The 17,335-nt window shown below is 41.8% G+C and overlaps 3 protein-coding genes and 1 long non-coding RNA gene across 4 annotated transcripts in view; 1 reads left to right on the forward strand and 3 right to left on the reverse strand.

Moving 5' to 3' along the window:
* LOC135342041 (serine/threonine-protein phosphatase 5-like) overlaps positions 1–8,940 on the forward strand; it is a 35,062-nt gene extending 26,122 nt beyond the window's left edge. Inside the window, exons 7-14 of the mRNA XM_064538730.1 lie at positions 5,297–5,402; positions 5,567–5,709; positions 5,942–6,029; positions 6,080–6,120; positions 6,228–6,312; positions 6,964–7,057; positions 7,124–7,202; positions 8,798–8,940. Coding sequence (XP_064394800.1) covers positions 5,297–5,402; positions 5,567–5,709; positions 5,942–6,029; positions 6,080–6,120; positions 6,228–6,312; positions 6,964–7,057; positions 7,124–7,202; positions 8,798–8,857 — 696 coding nt within the window. The 3' untranslated portion in view covers positions 8,858–8,940. The remainder of the gene's footprint in view (positions 1–5,296; positions 5,403–5,566; positions 5,710–5,941; positions 6,030–6,079; positions 6,121–6,227; positions 6,313–6,963; positions 7,058–7,123; positions 7,203–8,797) is intronic.
* LOC135342016 (uncharacterized) overlaps positions 1–17,335 on the reverse strand; it is a 106,480-nt gene that overhangs the window by 19,126 nt on the left and 70,019 nt on the right. The window contains exons 35-56 of the mRNA XM_064538701.1: positions 14,538–14,618; positions 14,339–14,437; positions 14,160–14,249; positions 13,973–14,062; positions 13,792–13,875; positions 13,598–13,693; positions 13,404–13,499; positions 13,207–13,305; positions 13,009–13,107; positions 12,811–12,909; positions 12,621–12,719; positions 12,429–12,527; positions 12,231–12,329; positions 12,033–12,131; positions 11,835–11,933; positions 11,637–11,735; positions 11,439–11,537; positions 11,249–11,347; positions 11,059–11,157; positions 10,862–10,960; positions 10,672–10,770; positions 10,481–10,579 (exon numbers count right to left, since the gene is read on the reverse strand). Of these exons, the coding sequence (XP_064394771.1) occupies positions 10,481–10,579; positions 10,672–10,770; positions 10,862–10,960; positions 11,059–11,157; positions 11,249–11,347; positions 11,439–11,537; positions 11,637–11,735; positions 11,835–11,933; positions 12,033–12,131; positions 12,231–12,329; positions 12,429–12,527; positions 12,621–12,719; positions 12,811–12,909; positions 13,009–13,107; positions 13,207–13,305; positions 13,404–13,499; positions 13,598–13,693; positions 13,792–13,875; positions 13,973–14,062; positions 14,160–14,249; positions 14,339–14,437; positions 14,538–14,618 (2,121 nt within the window). The remainder of the gene's footprint in view (positions 1–10,480; positions 10,580–10,671; positions 10,771–10,861; positions 10,961–11,058; positions 11,158–11,248; positions 11,348–11,438; positions 11,538–11,636; positions 11,736–11,834; positions 11,934–12,032; positions 12,132–12,230; positions 12,330–12,428; positions 12,528–12,620; positions 12,720–12,810; positions 12,910–13,008; positions 13,108–13,206; positions 13,306–13,403; positions 13,500–13,597; positions 13,694–13,791; positions 13,876–13,972; positions 14,063–14,159; positions 14,250–14,338; positions 14,438–14,537; positions 14,619–17,335) is intronic.
* Positions 60–1,141, reverse strand: LOC135342058 (uncharacterized). The gene is made up of 2 exons (XM_064538746.1): positions 481–1,141; positions 60–368 (listed from the first exon to the last, which is right to left on the reverse strand). The coding sequence occupies exons 1-2, from the start codon at positions 1,015–1,017 to the stop codon at positions 180–182; spliced, it is 726 nt and encodes a 241-aa protein (XP_064394816.1). The 5' UTR covers positions 1,018–1,141; the 3' UTR covers positions 60–179.
* On the reverse strand, positions 1,523–2,235 carry LOC135342066 (uncharacterized). The gene is made up of 4 exons (XR_010396739.1): positions 2,062–2,235; positions 1,945–1,986; positions 1,818–1,877; positions 1,523–1,693 (listed from the first exon to the last, which is right to left on the reverse strand). It is a non-coding gene; the product is annotated as an uncharacterized LOC135342066 (long non-coding RNA).

The following is a 17,335-nucleotide window of genomic DNA, read 5'->3' on the forward strand; positions in this document are numbered from 1 at the left end:
ATTTCTGATCATTATGGGAACTCCCTATAGGCTGACCACAGATGCATGGTGACACACCCAACAGAGATGCTTATAGAGCTAAGATGCTAATGTATTGTGTGACCCTTTTCCATTTATTTTCGATAATATCTTGATGATTGATATACATGATTGTGTATTAGCCTAGCTACTTTAGATCATTAGATGGGAGGACTAGATCTATCACTGTGAACAGTCATATCGTACTTTTCGGCCAACTTATTCACCCAATCAGGCATTTCTTTGCTGGCCCTTGAACCTGGACCAGGCTTCTTTGCCTTGTGACTTTCTAGCAGTATGACGTCAGAGACTGGGAATTCGGTAGGCTCAGCTACTTCCTCCACTGAAATCTGCAGCAGTATAACATGCGTGTGTAGTGAGGCTAACTTAGAGATAGCGCCATACACATTTGCATAGGGATCTTATATGAGCTAATCCCTCCTCCCCCTAAAAAATACTTACCAGAGATGTTTTAAAGAACCCTCTAGAGTTTCGTAGTTCACCATCTTTGTGAAGTGAACCACTGACATCACTGATTTGGTCCAAACTCTCAATTTCACTATATTCTCCAGGGTAGTCCTTTTCAGAACTGCGAATTTGAACTAGACGGTCAACTTTGATGTCATTTTCATTCAGCACACTCGACACCAAGGTAGCAGACTGCGTTTTTTGGTCTATTATTGTCGAGGCATTTGAAAAGCTGGATTTCTGTTTATTCTCAGCCAAAGACAAGTCAGCTTGTGAGGTAGCTAAGTCCATTTCAATTGAGTTCCTAGGACTTGAATAGCGACGCTCAAATGATTGCTTCAGTTCGTTTGAGATGGAGGATAATCGTCGGCGGGTGAGGTAGCATTGAACAGGATCTGAGTTAGGCTTAGACTGACGAGATATAAAGTTATCGATGGGTGACGAGAAATGTGGGAACTTAGATTGATCTGTGCATGGGGAATGTATTATATGCTTGAGCTGTGTGGAATACGCCAACACATTTATTGTCATTGTGTAAACCGCCCGTGTGTATAATAGCTATACAGTGGAACCCCTCTATAACGGACCCCTTTGGGGAACAATGTTTTGGCCTTTATACAGAGGTGGCCTTTGTTGAGAGGTTGTTTTTTATACATTTGGGACCTGGGTGCCTGGCCGTTATATAGCAACTGGCCTTTATTCAGAGGTGGTTGTTAACAGAGGTCCCATTGTCTTTATTTGCCGTAGCATTGCAGTTACAAATTTTTGTAATTCGTAGTATAATATTGCATGAAGAACAGCATTCACATGCAGTACAACAAATACTGCATCAGTGTGCTCTAGAGTTTACCAAGGTGAAACCAGTGAATTGATAAAGAAATGTCTACCTTTACCAACCAACCGAACAAACATTTCCAGCTGCAGTGAATCAGTAATGTATATTTATTGTGTGCGAAGAAGAAGTCAATAATTCATGCTAACTATCCTCTTGGTTTTTTCAGCCTTACCAAGAAAACAGTGATAGCTGATGTTCTCAAACACAGGACCAGTTCAAAATACCATAAAAAAATACCATAAAAAAAACATAATTATTGCAAGTACCTTGAACGACAAGTTCTGTGGCGAGGGACATCCCTTCCCACTTGACAGAAAAGAGAACAGTGTGAAAAACGATCAAGAAGAGAACAATCTTGTCGAAGCCTGCCCACTGTGTGTGTGTGTGTGTGTGTGTGTGTGTGTGTGTGCGTGTGTGTGTATGAGACAGGCGTATACTAATTACATTACGGTAATGAGAGGCAATGTATGCATAAGCAAAAGTAATTAATGCTTACAGCTGTTATTTTTCGAGCCATCTTGATCAGGAAGACCACGCAAGCTGACGAAGAAGAATGCTGCAGACAATAAATCGCCAACACACACATAATTATACAGACACATCACACTCACAACGTGCCCAACCTTGTTTGTAGAGTGGTGTGCAGTTTTTTCCAGATTAAGGACCTGCAGATAATAATAATGTTATGAGTATGCACTTTTCAGAAGTGTATAATTATATAAAAGTGCAGTTTCATTCACAGAGATAAGCTGTGTCACCAATCAACCCATCTAGTGTGTTCAGGGTCTAACTCTGTTACCAGGTGTCTGTTCTCACTGTCATTATTCTATAGTGCATATGTGACATACAATGCTGCATGGGTAATATTATGTGTAGTGAATACTGGAGTTTGCAGAATCCTTGCAACACATGAATAAAAGTATTGAGCACTGTGGTTCCTTATATGGAAATGCTCACACATTTAAGTAGTAAAACAGACCACAGTGTGTACACAAAATCCATATAAGGAACGCGTAACGCTCTACGCTTTTACTGGTGTGTTGCAAAGATTCTGCAAACACCAGTATTGGAAAATTATATGCAGGGCCGGCGGAACCGGTCAGGTTGGTCAGGCCAAAACCTGACCACTTTTCTAGTGTTCACTTATTTATTTGGTAACGGTCGTTAACATTAAAAATGAAAAATTAATCAGTTTGGCCTTACTCAACGGTGCTGGTAATAGTGTAATAGACTGGTATAGTACTGCAGTTTCAGACTATCTAGTGTCAGATCTAGCTGCAAGCCAGAAGAAAATGTCTCTCTCCTCTCTCCAAACTGCAATCGAGTTCCTTTCAGTGTCCTCACATTGGTGCCTCTCCAAACCAGCAGAAGAACATGTCCTTCCTATCATCGTCTCAGGAAAGTTTTAGGTGCAACCGGTGCAACATCTGTACCAATATTAATTTTTGTGATTGTCTAAATTAAAATGTAAATTTTCAAATTCATTAAATATTACTCAAAATGCACCAGAATGCACCAGCAAGCACCATTCAAAAAAAATTTCCCCTTTATGGGTCCGGCCTGACCACTTCATATTTGCTTCCTCCGGCTCTGATATGGTATTGCCATGGAGAGTGTAAATACTTAAAGTTGCAAATAAGCCAAAGTCAGCAGAAAATTATTTGCGAACTATAGGTTTTGCGATTTTAAAGTAATCAACACCCGCAATTGCATAATAATGGCAAAATATGTATACATTTATTTGTAAACTTACCAGAGAAGTTTAAAAGCTAAGCTATAAAATGTTCAGAAGATATTACTCTAACCAAAAGTGTACCTTAAAAACCAGTAAAATTAATCATGAATTATATACACTGTGAACATAATTATGTAAGACCCATAAAGGGATGGTCAGGATACCTAAACCATTGAACAATTATGTGATGAAGTCTAGGACCTTAGCTGTATAAGATTACTGTTTTATTACTCTAACCGATTACCCACTATAACAATTTTTGAGTATGTTGTAGCTTGGTCATTCACCTACACATTGGTATCAGCACAACTACGTCATTTGTAAATATTATTTTTGCAAGACAACTCAAGGTATCACGTTCAATCTTGCATGGAATCACTGCATGCAACAGCATAATTATGATTCTTGTACTCCATGTTCTTTTTATATACGTGTACGCCAAACATATGCTTCTCACCTCTGGCTTGAGTAGCTTAAATAGTTTCAGCAGTCACTCATCATCAATGGGCAACCGCTCTACAAATGTATAATTATAAAAAGAACACTAACTTATAAGAATTTATGCAGAATATTTGCTTCATTCTACAATGTAGATCTACTCGATCTACACAAATTCAACCTTGGCTCACTCAGGACATCCAAGCTTTCACCAGCTCAGCTCTTTGCTTGGCCCTCTCTTTCTTGAGGTGCTTCTTGTTGTACTTCCTGAGAATAAACACATCCCTGGGATACTACAAAAGTCTTTCAAGACAATAATTATGATGACAAGGACGCTCAGCTCAATGAGGCAACAAGATAATGAATGAGTCAGATAGCATTTGGGAAGGCTAGTAAAGCGCTAATGCATCTGCATCATAGATACTATAAATTAAGTAGTCTATCTATGATTGCATGCATGCTGTGGACAGCACAAGGAAAAGGCCCTACGGACGTGGAGAGTATGGGTAGGTGGAAATAATGGGGGTTAGAGTGGGTCTACCGTACACACTCGCAGTAATTCGAATGTGGTGCCTTCTTGTATTACCGTTTAATAGCACTCTAAAGTATTTTGTTTTGGGACGGATGTGCTAAAAACGATATTGTGTCTCTTAGTATAGTATTGAGATAAATAAAGTTCGTACATATTTCTCTGCCACAGCTGTTGACAGTGGGTACGCGGGTCCAAGACTGGATGGAGAGACCACTGTGGGTTTCATGCGTGAGCTGCTGGACTGGATGAGAAACCAGAAGATACTACACAGAAAGTATGCCTTCAAGGTACAGTGTGTATTGTGTGTATGGCTGGAGAAATTAATGTAATGGTAGATCTAGTTGGACTGATATCGTCCAAGTTGTAATCGGCAAATTATTCTGTAGATTATTTTGGAAGTGAAAAAATTTTCCAGACTCTACCCTCACTGGTGGATGTGACTATACCCGAGGTAAAGTACCCATTGTGTTTTGTAAATCTCCAAACGTTACGAGCAAATTATGTTCTTGTTCTGTTCAACACATTAACACAGTGCAACAAGTTTACAGTTTATGGGGACATTCACGGACAGTTTTACGATCTGTTAAACGTATTCAAACTAAATGGCCTTCCATCCCGAGATGACCCTTACGTATCCTCGAAAGTACATGTACCAGCTACGCATACTGTATTAACTTGATTTCCCGAGATGACCCTTACGTATCCTCGAAAGTACATGTACCAGCTACGCATACTGTATTAACTTGATTAAACGCCCAGGTGTTTATTTTCTAGCAGCATCTGTAGAGGGGGCATTTAAACGAGATGGGCGCTTATTTAAAACGGGCGTTTATTGTTTTGTCTACTTCAAACTCTTTTTGGCTGCTGCTACAGCTCTCAGTTTCAATCTTAAGTCGTAGGAGTGGTGTTTCTCCCTCTGTGTCCTCTCTGCCATCATAAATAGTATCTATTTATTCTATGCTGCCCTTGTTTCAGCTGGTTTCACATGCTAATTCAGCTCCACCCACAGTGCCACGCCCCATACACGGGCGATTATTTAAGAGGGGCGTTTATTGACAAAGACAGCTTTTACCATGGGCGTTTAAACGAGATGGGCGTTTAATCAAGTAAATACGGTACATGTATTTGTAGGCAGCTGTAGTGAAACACTTGTATCAGCTAGTGTATTTGAATACCTGTTTCTTTTTTTTTATCGAGTAGTAACCTGTTAAGCCGTTGAGTATGCATTTACTGCCATCAACCGAGCATTTTTACCCTTGACCCTGAGTAGCTATTCAATGGAGACTTTGTGGACAGAGGCTCGTTCTCGGTGGAAGTCGTTTTGACACTGTTTGGGTTCAAGGCCCTCTATCCTAACCACTTCCACTTGTCCAGAGGTGAGTTCAGTGAGCTGATGTACTAATTTTTACTGTGGAGACACTCTTTGCTAATGGTAATTTCTGTAAAGCACCTCTTGGCATGCTATGTACATGTATGTATGATTATTATGTGTTAGTATAAGCTTGATGTATTTTACCCTCTCCAACCCTCTGTAACCCAGGCAACCACGAGAGTGAAACGATGAACAAAATGTACGGGTTTGAGGGAGAGGTGCAGAAGAAATATAGCTCACAAATGGTCGAACTTTTCACTGAAGTCTTCAACTACTTGCCCCTGGCTCACATCATAGGCGGCAAGATCCTGGTGAGGTTGTACATGTACGTACGCATACTACATGTAGCTACTACATGTACACGTACATTGTTATATGCATACAGCATTGTCTCCGTTCTTATCCATACATGTAAATTCTATGCACAGATTGTATGTACAGAACTAGAAATAACATTCAAATTTACCAGCACAGATGATCGATACCCACAGTTACTTATCCTAATTCCGGTTTATGTAACCTACAGTATACCACCTTACACAGGTGACTCATGGCGGACTCTTCAAGGACGATGATGTGTTACTAGATGACATCAGAAAGGTTGACAGAGACAGACAACCTCCGGAAGATGGTATACACCTTGTTAATATGAATGCCTCAAACTTGTCATGCCTTTTGTAGGTATAATGTGCGATCTTCTCTGGTCTGATCCACAAATGCTGGTGTGTATATGACTTTTAATACATTACATTTCATTAAACGTTATACATGTACTAGTGTGTGTGTGTGAGTTGCTACCAAAACCACATTTCCCCTCTCACACGTACAGAATGGACGGTCCCCTAGTAAGAGAGGAGTGGGTACTCAGTTCGGGCCCAATGTCACAGAAGATTTCCTCTCAAGAAATGGACTAGGTGAGGAGAGTCAGTGTTGGCAACTAGTATTTGAGAATGGGCGTTCTCTATGTACGTTTGAACTGCATGTAAACTTATACAATATAGACAGTGAGAAAGCAAGAAAGCGCAACAAATAATACTTTTTACGGAATGGGTTCTATTTATCAGAAACTTCTAATTACCCAGACAGTTTTCTGAGCATTTTTCTTTTTGTATAAAACCAGGACATCATTTACTCGAGATGGCATGCAACAGCTTGCGAGCAAAAACTAAAGGGGGACCCGGAGGTGAAAAAGTACAGTAATATACAAATAAATATACTGTACAGTACAGTATTAGTATTTCCGGTTTGTTTTTGCTCGCATGTAGGGTTGATAGTCAGTTGCATGCATGCCCTCTCTCTTTTTATACGCCCTTGGTACTATTAAACGTACACATGTACAATGTAGCTGATTCGCTGCAGCCACATTCCTGTTATTTTATTCCGGAAATCTCACGTGCGCTGTAATAGCTCATTATACCTGGACAATTTATGGTATATTAGAACATGTACTGTATGGACCTACGTTACCCACCCTGTGCAGCATGCACTTATAGTTCTAAAGGTGGCAACAAAAATTCATTGAGCTCTTGGTGGCCAGCATAATTATATTATGTGCACTGTTTCAGAGCTGGTAATTCGCAGTCATGAGGTGAAACCAGAAGGATATGAAGTCAGTCACAACGGAAAGTGCATCACAGTGTTTTCAGCACCCAACTATTGGTACGCAAGTTACTCTAACTTAAAGAATTATTCGTTTTAATCCCTCCTCGTTTCTCCACCGTACAGTGACCAAATGGGCAACAAAGGAGCGTTCATCACACTGACTAAAGACCTGAAACCAGAATTCACAGTCTACGAGGCAGTGGTGAGTCTTGCAAGTAATTTGTATGTACAGGTCATTATTAATTCATACATGCATATGAAATGTCATACTGTCTACAGTGGTTTTCCTTACCTTTGCAGGCTATACTGCAAGAGCACTGCAACCACAATGTAGTAAATATAGTATTTTGGTTGGCTTCTGTTATGATTGTTAGTAACAAGCCAACAAAATTACTTGCTATGGCCTGCAAAATGCAAACTGTAACTGGTTTTAATTTGGCAATTTCAAAACTGCCAAATTAGTGGACCTAATTGCTGTAGTAGCCTAAGACGTCAAATTAAAAATCGCCAAATAATTATAATAGCCGCTAAATGTTCCAGGTGTCTCATATTTTGTCTGACTGAAGTGATGGTAGCTCTGATGGTAGCTCAGCTAACTTGTTGCTTGGTTCATTGTGGCAAAATGATATAAGCTAAAACTTGTATGTATAGCTATAGGGAGCGGAGGGCCTGTATTTACTAGGCTCAAAATTGGATATTTCCGAAAGCAGCTTGTTGACCTCAAGCATTATATAGAAGGAGTGCTGTGAAAGTAGTGCTGTGAAAGTAGAGTAGTAACCCCTTGAGTTGTGTGAAAAGTCTGCAATAGCCAGTATTTTACCCACATTGATTTTTGTGATGTGTGGGTGGACTAAAATAACACAGACAGGTAATCACTACATTGTGGTTGCAGTGCTCTTGGAGTATAGCCTGCAAAGGTATGGAAAACCACTGTATCGGGTTCGAATGCAAGGTTCTTTGATTGTGAATTGCGAGTTTTTCAAAAGCAATTCGCAATAGTTAGAAACACCATAATTTATGTCGGCTTCTACAGTATCATTCTAAACCAGATCTACAGTAACATACGTATACTTATAGAAGGGCTTCTGGCAGTGTACGTACATGCAGCCTTGAAAGTTTGTGCGAACAGATGATGTAGCCTTCTCTGTGAGCCATAACTTGAGAAAGACTTTAGTTGGCCAATCCAAGATAATATGGCTAAAAGTCTATAGAAACTGTTAGTTTTTGTCGTATTGCAACTGTTGAGCGGTTACAGCTGGAATACACACACACACACACACACACAGTCAGCTTTACCATATTCCTCCTGCGGCCTCAAGGGGAATGCTAAAAGCCTTAGCAAAGTTGTAGTGAGTGGCCCCTCTATAAACTTGAATTTAAGCCTTTTGACAACAAGTGAGTGGCCCCTCTATAAACTGCAATTCTCTTGAATTTGAGCCTTTTGACAACAAATGAGCTTCTGTCTCATTAGCTCGTACTTGTTATCAAACTTCCCTTAGCCTTGCCAGCAGATGGAGATGGTGTCTTTGATATGGCGTATGGGAACGCCATTGCCTTAGTTTAGCTGTATATCCAGTAGAAAAATTAATGTCTTGCTCACCAGCAAATGATCGTTAGCGATCGGCACACTAAAAAATCTGAACTGACTGCGAGACAAACGGATATCCGATCGCTGAGCCTCTCTGCTCGCCCCAATAATGTTTGAAGCATACAAATTGCAGAAAACATTCCTTTTAAATGTTTCCTCCTCCCAGCTAAAAATCCTATAATTATGAAAGACTATTTTATCCCATACAGCCTCACCCCAAGGTCAAAGCGATGCAGTACGCAAGTCCACTGTTTGGACTACTGTCATGAATTACTACTAGTGGTCTCATTGAATTTTTATGTTTTATAACTACAAACTTATGTTATACAAAATCTTTATTGAATATAAAAACCAAATTGAATGTTGACTGCTATAGACTACTCGTTCATTCTGCATAGCTCCTCCTACTACCACAGCTGCTTCCCCGACTGTGATGTGACCCCACCGAACCAGCACGTGAGGAAGACCTCTCGTATTGTTTGTAGGAAAACAACTCTTTGGAAGGTTTTTGGTCAGCACGTATGTGGTCAGCACGTATGTAATCCTATAGAATACAAAATATAACAGACATTAAATCCCAGATACAATGAACCACTCAGTGGCGGATCAAGGATTTTTTGTCAGGGGGGGTTCCAGCGGCGATTAAGGCAGGGCTCAAGCGGGACAGACTCCGCGTCATCACTTCTATGAAACAGTCAGCATACACATTAAAACATCAGATTTGCCTAAAAAAGCTCAGCACTCCTTAGAGACAGTCAACATGTGCTGGAGGGGAGGTTTAGAGCTGCGCAAACAGAGCTTCGCAGGAGAACTAAAAGTAAGTGATAAGTGAATATGAAAGCTCCCACTCAATTATGTCTATGGATCAACCCAGAGGAGGTACGACAGGCGCGGTGCAGCTCAGGCAATTAACAATAATTATCCGCCCACATCGTATGTTTTTACTGAGAGTAATCAGAGGCTAATTGCTTGAGCTGCACCGCGCCTGTCGGACTTCCTCTGGGATCAACCACTGTAAGGTCAGGGGTAGCCTCGATTCCAAGCCACATTGAAGATGGGCCTGGTATCGACTGTTTGCGCATGCGCTACCTATTATCCAGAAACTGGGTAATTTGGATAACATCGTATAATGCTCAGTAAAACAATGACGTCACAGCGAACGGAAGTGGATTGAAGAAAGTAGATAAAAGTTCGATTGTGAAGGTTTCTAGCCTATCTGATAGCATTCTAATAGCTACCCTTAGCCTGTTATGTTAACAAAAGACTCACAAGCCTGCAACCGTGTGGATGACAATCGTCTGAACGGAGTGAAGGCTGACAATAGCCTCTACACAGGCTCTCCTTTTTCTGTTCTTTATCACAATCGTTCAATAACTGTATTAATCGTTCAATGAGATAAAATACGGTATTAATTGGAGGAATAAAGAAAGAATAGACGTAGAGTTAGGAAAAAGGAGAGCCTGTATCGGGAAGTCGCGTGAGGGTAGAAGGGTGGTAGAAGGGTGATGAGCGTGGGCATGCTGAGCTAGAGATGTTAGACTGCCCACGCAGATATCTATGACTAATAAAACTTTGCCTGCAGCAAGCTGGACATGGACTTGGAACTGGAAGTTTGCAAGCACTATAGCTAGCTATACCTTAGGCTTAGCTAGATGAACTACTAGTTACATGTTCAGATTCTATCAGACTATCACCTTTTCTTGTGTCTTTCTACATGCTATTATATAGTCTACTGATAGTACAGATCATTATCATATAGCAGGTAGCTACTGCCACCAGAGCTGGCCACGCTGGTTCTCTGATCTTGTCAATCAACAACTTTGCAGTCTGTTAGGAACTACAGGAAATCAGTGATCAGTGACTTGTTTACTAGCTAGCTAGGTGACACCTACCACATCAAGCTGGTTTACGTCTGCTCCCCTGTCAATCACCAACTTTGCAGTCTCAGTGTGACCTCCCTCACAGGCAGCCAGGAGTGGGGATTTCTCATACTGAAAAAAAATTTAGTACGTACTTTGCATTATTGTTAGTCATCATACCGATGATCAGTGACTTGTTTATGAGCTAGCTAGGTGACACCTACCTCATCAAGCTGGTTCACATCTGCTCCCCTGTCAATCAACAACTTTGCAGTCTCAGTGTGACCTCCCTCACAGGCAGCCAGGAGTGGGGATTTCCCACCCTGAAAAAAACATTTGGTACGTATCTTACATTACTGTTAGGAACTACAGAAAATCAGTGACTTGTTTATGAGCTAGCTAGGTGACACCTACCTCATCAAGCTGGTTCACATCTGCTCCCCTGTCAATCAACAACTTTGCAGTCTCAGTGTGACCTCCCTCACAGGCAGCCAGGAGTGGGGATTTCCCACCCTGAAAAAAACATTTGGTACGTATCTTACATTACTGTTAGGAACTACAGAAAATCAGTGATCAGTGACTTGTTTATGAGCTAGCTAGGTGACACCTACCTCATCAAGCTGGTTCACATCTGCTCCCCTGTCAATCAACAACTTTGCAGTCTCAGTGTGACCTCCCTCACAGACAGCCAGGAGTGGGGATTTCCCATACTGAAAAAACATTTGGTACATATCTTACATTAATGTTAGGAACTATAGAAAGTCAGTGACTTGTTTTATGAGCTAGCTAGGTGACACTTACCTTATTAAACTTGTTTACATCTGCTCCCCTGTCAATCAACAACTTTGCAGTCTCAATGTGACCTCCCTCACAGGCAGCCAGGAGTGGGGATTTCTCATACTGAAAAAAATTTAGTACGTACTTTGCATTATTGTTAGTCATCATACCGATGATCAGTGACTTGTTTATGAGCTAGCTAGGTGACACCTACCTCATCAAGCTGGTTCACATCTGCTCCCCTGTCAATCAACAACTTTGCAGTCTCAGTGTGACCTCCCTTACAGGCAGCCAGGAGTGGGGATTTCCCATCCTGAAAAAAAACATTTGGTACGTATCTTACATTACTGTTAGCAACAATAGAAAGTTAGTGATCAGTGACTTGTTTATGAGCTAGCTAGGTGACACCTACCTCATCAAGCTGGTTCACATCTGCTCCCCTGTCAATCAACAACTTTGCAGTCTCAGTGTGACCTCCCTTACAGGCAGCCAGGAGTGGGGATTTCCCATCCTGAAAAAAAACATTTGGTACGTATCTTACATTACTGTTAGCAACAATAGAAAGTTAGTGATCAGTGACTTGTTTATGAGCTACCTAGGTGACACCTACCTCATCAAGCTGGTTCACATCTGCTCCCCTGTCAATCAACAACTTTGCAGTCTCAGTGTGACCTCCCTTACAGGCAGCCAGGAGTGGGGATTTCCCATCCTGAAAAAAAACATTTGGTACGTATCTTACATTACTGTTAGCAACAATAGAAAGTTAGTGATCAGTGACTTGTTTATGAGCTACCTAGGTGACACCTACCTCATCAAGCTGGTTCACATCTGCTCCCCTGTCAATCAACAACTTTGCAGTCTCAGTGTGACCTCCCTTACAGGCAGCCAGGAGTGGGGATTTCCCATCCTGAAAAAAAACATTTGGTACGTATCTTACATTACTGTTAGCAACAATAGAAAGTTAGTGATCAGTGACTTGTTTATGAGCTACCTAGGTGACACCTACCTCATCAAGCAGGTTTACATCTGCTCCCCTGTCAATCAACAACTTTGCAGTCTCAGTGTGACCTCCCTTACAGGCAGCCAGGAGTGGGGAGTTCCCATACTGAAAAAAAACATTTGGTACGTATCTTACATTACTGTTAGGAACTACAGGAAATCAGTGATCAGTGACTTGTTTACTAGCTAGCTAGGTGACACCTACCACATCAAGCTGGTTTACGTCTGCTCCCCTGTCAATGAACAACTTTGCAGTCTCAGTGTGACCTCCCTCACAGGCAGCCAGGAGTGGGGAGTTCCCATACTGAAAAAAACCATTTGGTACGTATCTTACATTACTGTTAGGAACTATATAAAGTCAGTGACTTGTTTTATGAGCTAGCTAGGTGACACTTACCTTATTAAACTTGTTTACATCTGCTCCCCTGTCAATCACCAACTTTGCAGTCTCAGTGTGACCTTTCACACAGGCAGCCAGGAGTGGGGATTTCCCATGCTGAAAAAAATTTAGTACGTACTTTGCATTATTGTTAGTCATCATACCAATGATCAGTGACTTGTTTATGAGCTAGCTAGGTGACACCTACCTCATCAAGCTGGTTCACATCTGCTCCCCTGTCAATCAACAACTTTGCAGTCTCAGTGTGACCTCCCTTACAGGCAGCCAGGAGTGGGGATTTCCCATCCTGAAAAAAAACATTTGGTACGTATCTTACATTACTGTTAGCAACAATAGAAAGTTAGTGATCAGTGACTTGTTTATGAGCTAGCTAGGTGACACCTACCTCATCAAGCTGGTTCACATCTGCTCCCCTGTCAATCAACAACTTTGCAGTCTCAGTGTGACCTCCCTTACAGGCAGCCAGGAGTGGGGATTTCCCATACTGAAAAAAAACATTTGGTACGTATCTTACATTACTGTTAGCAACAATAGAAAGTTAGTGATCAGTGACTTGTTTATGAGCTACCTAGGTGACACCTACCTCATCAAGCTGGTTCACATCTGCTCCCCTGTCAATCAACAACTTTGCAGTCTCAGTGTGACCTCCCTCACAGGCAGCCAGGAGTGGGGATTTCCTGAACTGTAAAAACATTTGGTACGTATCTTACATTACTGTTAGCAACTATAGAAAGTCAGTGATCAGTGACTTGTTTTACGAGGTAGCTAGGTGACACCTACCACATTAATGTTTATGTCTGCTCCCCTGTCAATCAACAACTTTGCAGTCTCAGTGTGACCTCCCTCACAGGCAGCCAGGAGTGGGGATTTCCTGAACTGTAAAAACATTTGGTACGTATCTTACATTACTGTTAGCAACTATAGAAAGTCAGTGATCAGTGACTTGTTTTACGAGGTAGCTAGGTGACACCTACCACATTAATGTTTATGTCTGCTCCCCTGTCAATCAACAACTTTGCAGTCTCAGTGTGACCTCCCTCACAGGCAGCCAGGAGTGGGAATTTCCCGAACTGTAAAAATATTTGGTACGTATCTTACATTACTGTTAGCAACTATAGAAAGTCAGTGATCAGTGACTTGTTTTACGAGCTAGCTAGGTGACACCTACCACATCTGCTCCCCTGTCAAACAACAACGTTGAAGTCTCAATGTGACCTCCCTCAAAGGCAGCCAGGAGTGAGGATTTTTGGAACTGTAAAAACATTTGGTACGTATCTTACATTACTGTTAGCAACTATAGAAAGTCAGTGATCAGTGACTTGTTTACTAGCTAGCTAGGTGACACCTACCTCATTTACATCTGCTCCCCTGTCAATCAACAACTTTGCGGTCTCAGTGTGACCTCCCTCACAGGCAGCCAGGAGTGGGGATTTCCGGAACTGTAAAAACATTTGGTACGTATCTTACATTACTGTTAGCAACTATAGAAAGTCAGTGATCAGTGACTTGTTTACTAGCTAGCTAGGTGACACCTACCTCATTTACATCTGCTTCCCTGTCAATCAACAACTTTGCGGTCTCAGTGTGACCTCCCTCATAGGCAGCCAGGAGTGGGGATTTCTCGAACTGTAAAAACATTTGGTACGTATCTTACATTACTGTTAGAACTATAGAAAGTCAGTGACTTGTTTACGAGCTAGCTAGGTGACACCTACCTCATTAAACATGTTTATGTCTGCTCCCCTGTCAATCAACAACTTTGCAATCTCAGTGTGACCTCCCTCACAGGCAGCCAGGAGTGGGAATTTCCCGAACTGTAAAAACATTTGGTATGTATCTTACATTACTGTTAGGAACTATAGAAAGTCAGTGACTTGTTTTATGAGCTAGCTAGGTGACACTTATCTCATTTACATCTGCTCCCAAGTCAATCAACAACTGTGCGGTCTCAGTGTGACCTCCCTCACAGGCAGCCAGGAGTTGGGATTTCCCATACTGTAAAAACATTTGGTACGTATCTTACATTACTGTTAGCAACTATAGAAAGTCAGTGATCAGTGACTTGTTTTACGAGCTAGCTAGGTGACACCTACCACATCTGCTCCCCTGTCAATTAACAACTTTGCAGTCTCAGTGTGACCTCCCTCACAGGCAGCCAGGAGTGGGGATTTCCCTAACTGCAAAAAACATTTGGTACGTATCTTACATTACTGTTAGAAAGTCAGTGACTTGTTTTATGAGCTAGCTAGGTGACACTTACCTTATCAAGCTGGTTTACATCTGCTCCCCTGTCAATCAACAACTTTGCAGTCTCAGTGTGACCTCCCTCACAGGCAGCCAGGAGTGGGGATTTCCCTAACTGTAAAAAACATTTGGTACGTATCTTACATTACTGTTAGGAACTATAGAAAGTCAGTGACTTGTTTTATGAGCTAGCTAGGTGACACTTACCTTATCAAGCTGGTTTACATTTGCTTCCCTGTTAATCAACAACTTTGCAGTCTCAGCGTGATCTCCCTCACACGCAGCCAGGAGTGGGTTCCCTAACTGTAAAAAACATTTGCTTACTAGACTGGAAACAAGTTGGGCGGACCCCTACCGTCCCTGACGGGAGGTAGGGTTTCAAGCCTATGTCAGGATTTGTCTTGCTTAATTATGTAACACGCTGATAAGCAGCTATGAATAATTATTTTATTCTATGAATATTATCATTCTGAAGTGGGTGTTAACCAATTTTACCTTGCTTGAGGTTGTGCAACCGGACGTGACACAGACCACAGTAGAAATGCTGCAATCTAATTCGGCTGCAACTATAGTTGCAGTAAAGACAAATCCTGACATAAGCTTGAAACCCTACCTCCCGCCAGGGACGGTCGGGCTCCGCCCAACTAACTGGAAACCACTCCCTTTGCTCTGGGATGACTTTAGATAGTAGTCTGGAAACCACTCCCCTTCTCCCGAGAGAAGGGGAGCGGTTTCTAGTCTACTACCGTATAGCGCGAAATTTTCGAGGGGCTTAATTTTCGCGGATTTCGTGGGTTAGAATCCTACACGAAAATTAAGTCCACGAAAATTGAATTACCTGCTATAGCATGCATAGATTTAAAGGCGTGGCTTCCGGTAAGCAGTCATTCCACGAACATTGTGCAACGAAATAGCTTTTAGAGGCTAATCCACGAAATATAAGTGCCTCGAAAATTTCGCGCTATACGGTATCTAAAGTCATCATACCGATGATCAGTGACTTGTTTAGAGCAAGCTAGCCTCGAGGCCAGGCCGATTAATCGGCCTGGTCTCGAGGCTAAGAGCAAGCTACACCTACCTCATCAAGCTGGTTTACATATGCTCCCCTGTCAATCAACAACTGTGCAGTCTCAGTGTGACCTCCCTTAGTGTGACCTCCCTTACAGGCAGCCAAGGGTGGGGATGACTGTACAAAACATTTCGTATGTACCTTAAATTCATAAATACAGTAGACTCTTGCTACTATAAACCTAAACTTCCTGCAGAAAAGGGTGGGGGTATTTTCAAGAGGGTTTGGTACAGATAATTATAAGTATTATTATAGAATGTTTTTTGAGCATCAAACTGTTGTTGTTGGAACTATATCATAATGGAACTGTATCTGTACCTATATAATAAAACTGTACCTGTACTGTTTATGTGTGCTAGACATAACTGTAGATAACTGTAGGTGTTATTACCCGAGGCACAAATAGCATGCCAAGAAAACATGACTAGCATTGTAGATGGCTCCCGAGACTGCTCCTGCTGGAGATGCAGGTCAAGACGCGATTGACAAGTTTGCAGGCAGGAAAGACAAAGCTCTTTGCTTTAGTGGTAGATCTATTGTCCGTGGAGCCCTCGTTGTTGTACTTGCTGGGGGAACCGGTTGCAGTATGGAAGAAGCTCGGTGATCAGTTTCAGAAAAAATCATGGGCTAACAAGTTGGAGTTGAGACGCAGGTTGTATTCGTTGAAACTTGATGAAGGTGGCTCGGTGCAGGCACATATCAAAACAATGATGGAGGTTTTTGAAGGACTCTCGGTAGTTGGTGATCCGATTTCAGAGGAAGACCGTGTTGTGCACCACGGTATGACATACTCGTACTGTAACATGGTTTACGTACACTCAACTGCCATATACTCCTCTTTATGTACTCCATGGTGGATCAAGTGAAGAGTGTGAGCTAGATGACTAATATGTACACGCATTATAGAATGTCTACTTCTCAGCACAGGAACAATGGCTAATATCCAGCTATCCCAACAATGCAACAGACGAGACTGGACAGCGTGAGGTAAGGGTTTAAACCCTCTTTTTGTCTTATAATCTTGTCCTACTAACAGGACTGGAGTGTATATCTGCTCATTCAAGCGTTGTTTTTGGTAGCTCAGAGGCATCAAGAGAATCCACGTTTCTCAAGCAAGATTTACCTGAGTTACAAATAAAGTTACGAGGGGCCTAGAATCAGCGAGGTCCAGCAGCCGCTCTAATTTGAGACATTCAATCATCCTGAAGTTGCCCTGGGTCACTATAATCGTGTTGCAGCACAACGACAACTCCCCTTGTGCTTCCTATGTGCATCTTTTGTATACTCACTCTGTGAATTTTTCCATGTCAATTATTGAAATATTTTTACCGACTACACAACGCATGCGCAGACAACTAGTACCAGGCCTAGTTGTTTGTCTAACCGTTATAAAAGCGAA

This window comes from Halichondria panicea, chromosome 9 (genome assembly GCF_963675165.1).
Source record: "Halichondria panicea chromosome 9, odHalPani1.1, whole genome shotgun sequence".
Classification (NCBI taxonomy): domain Eukaryota; kingdom Metazoa; phylum Porifera; class Demospongiae; order Suberitida; family Halichondriidae; genus Halichondria; species Halichondria panicea.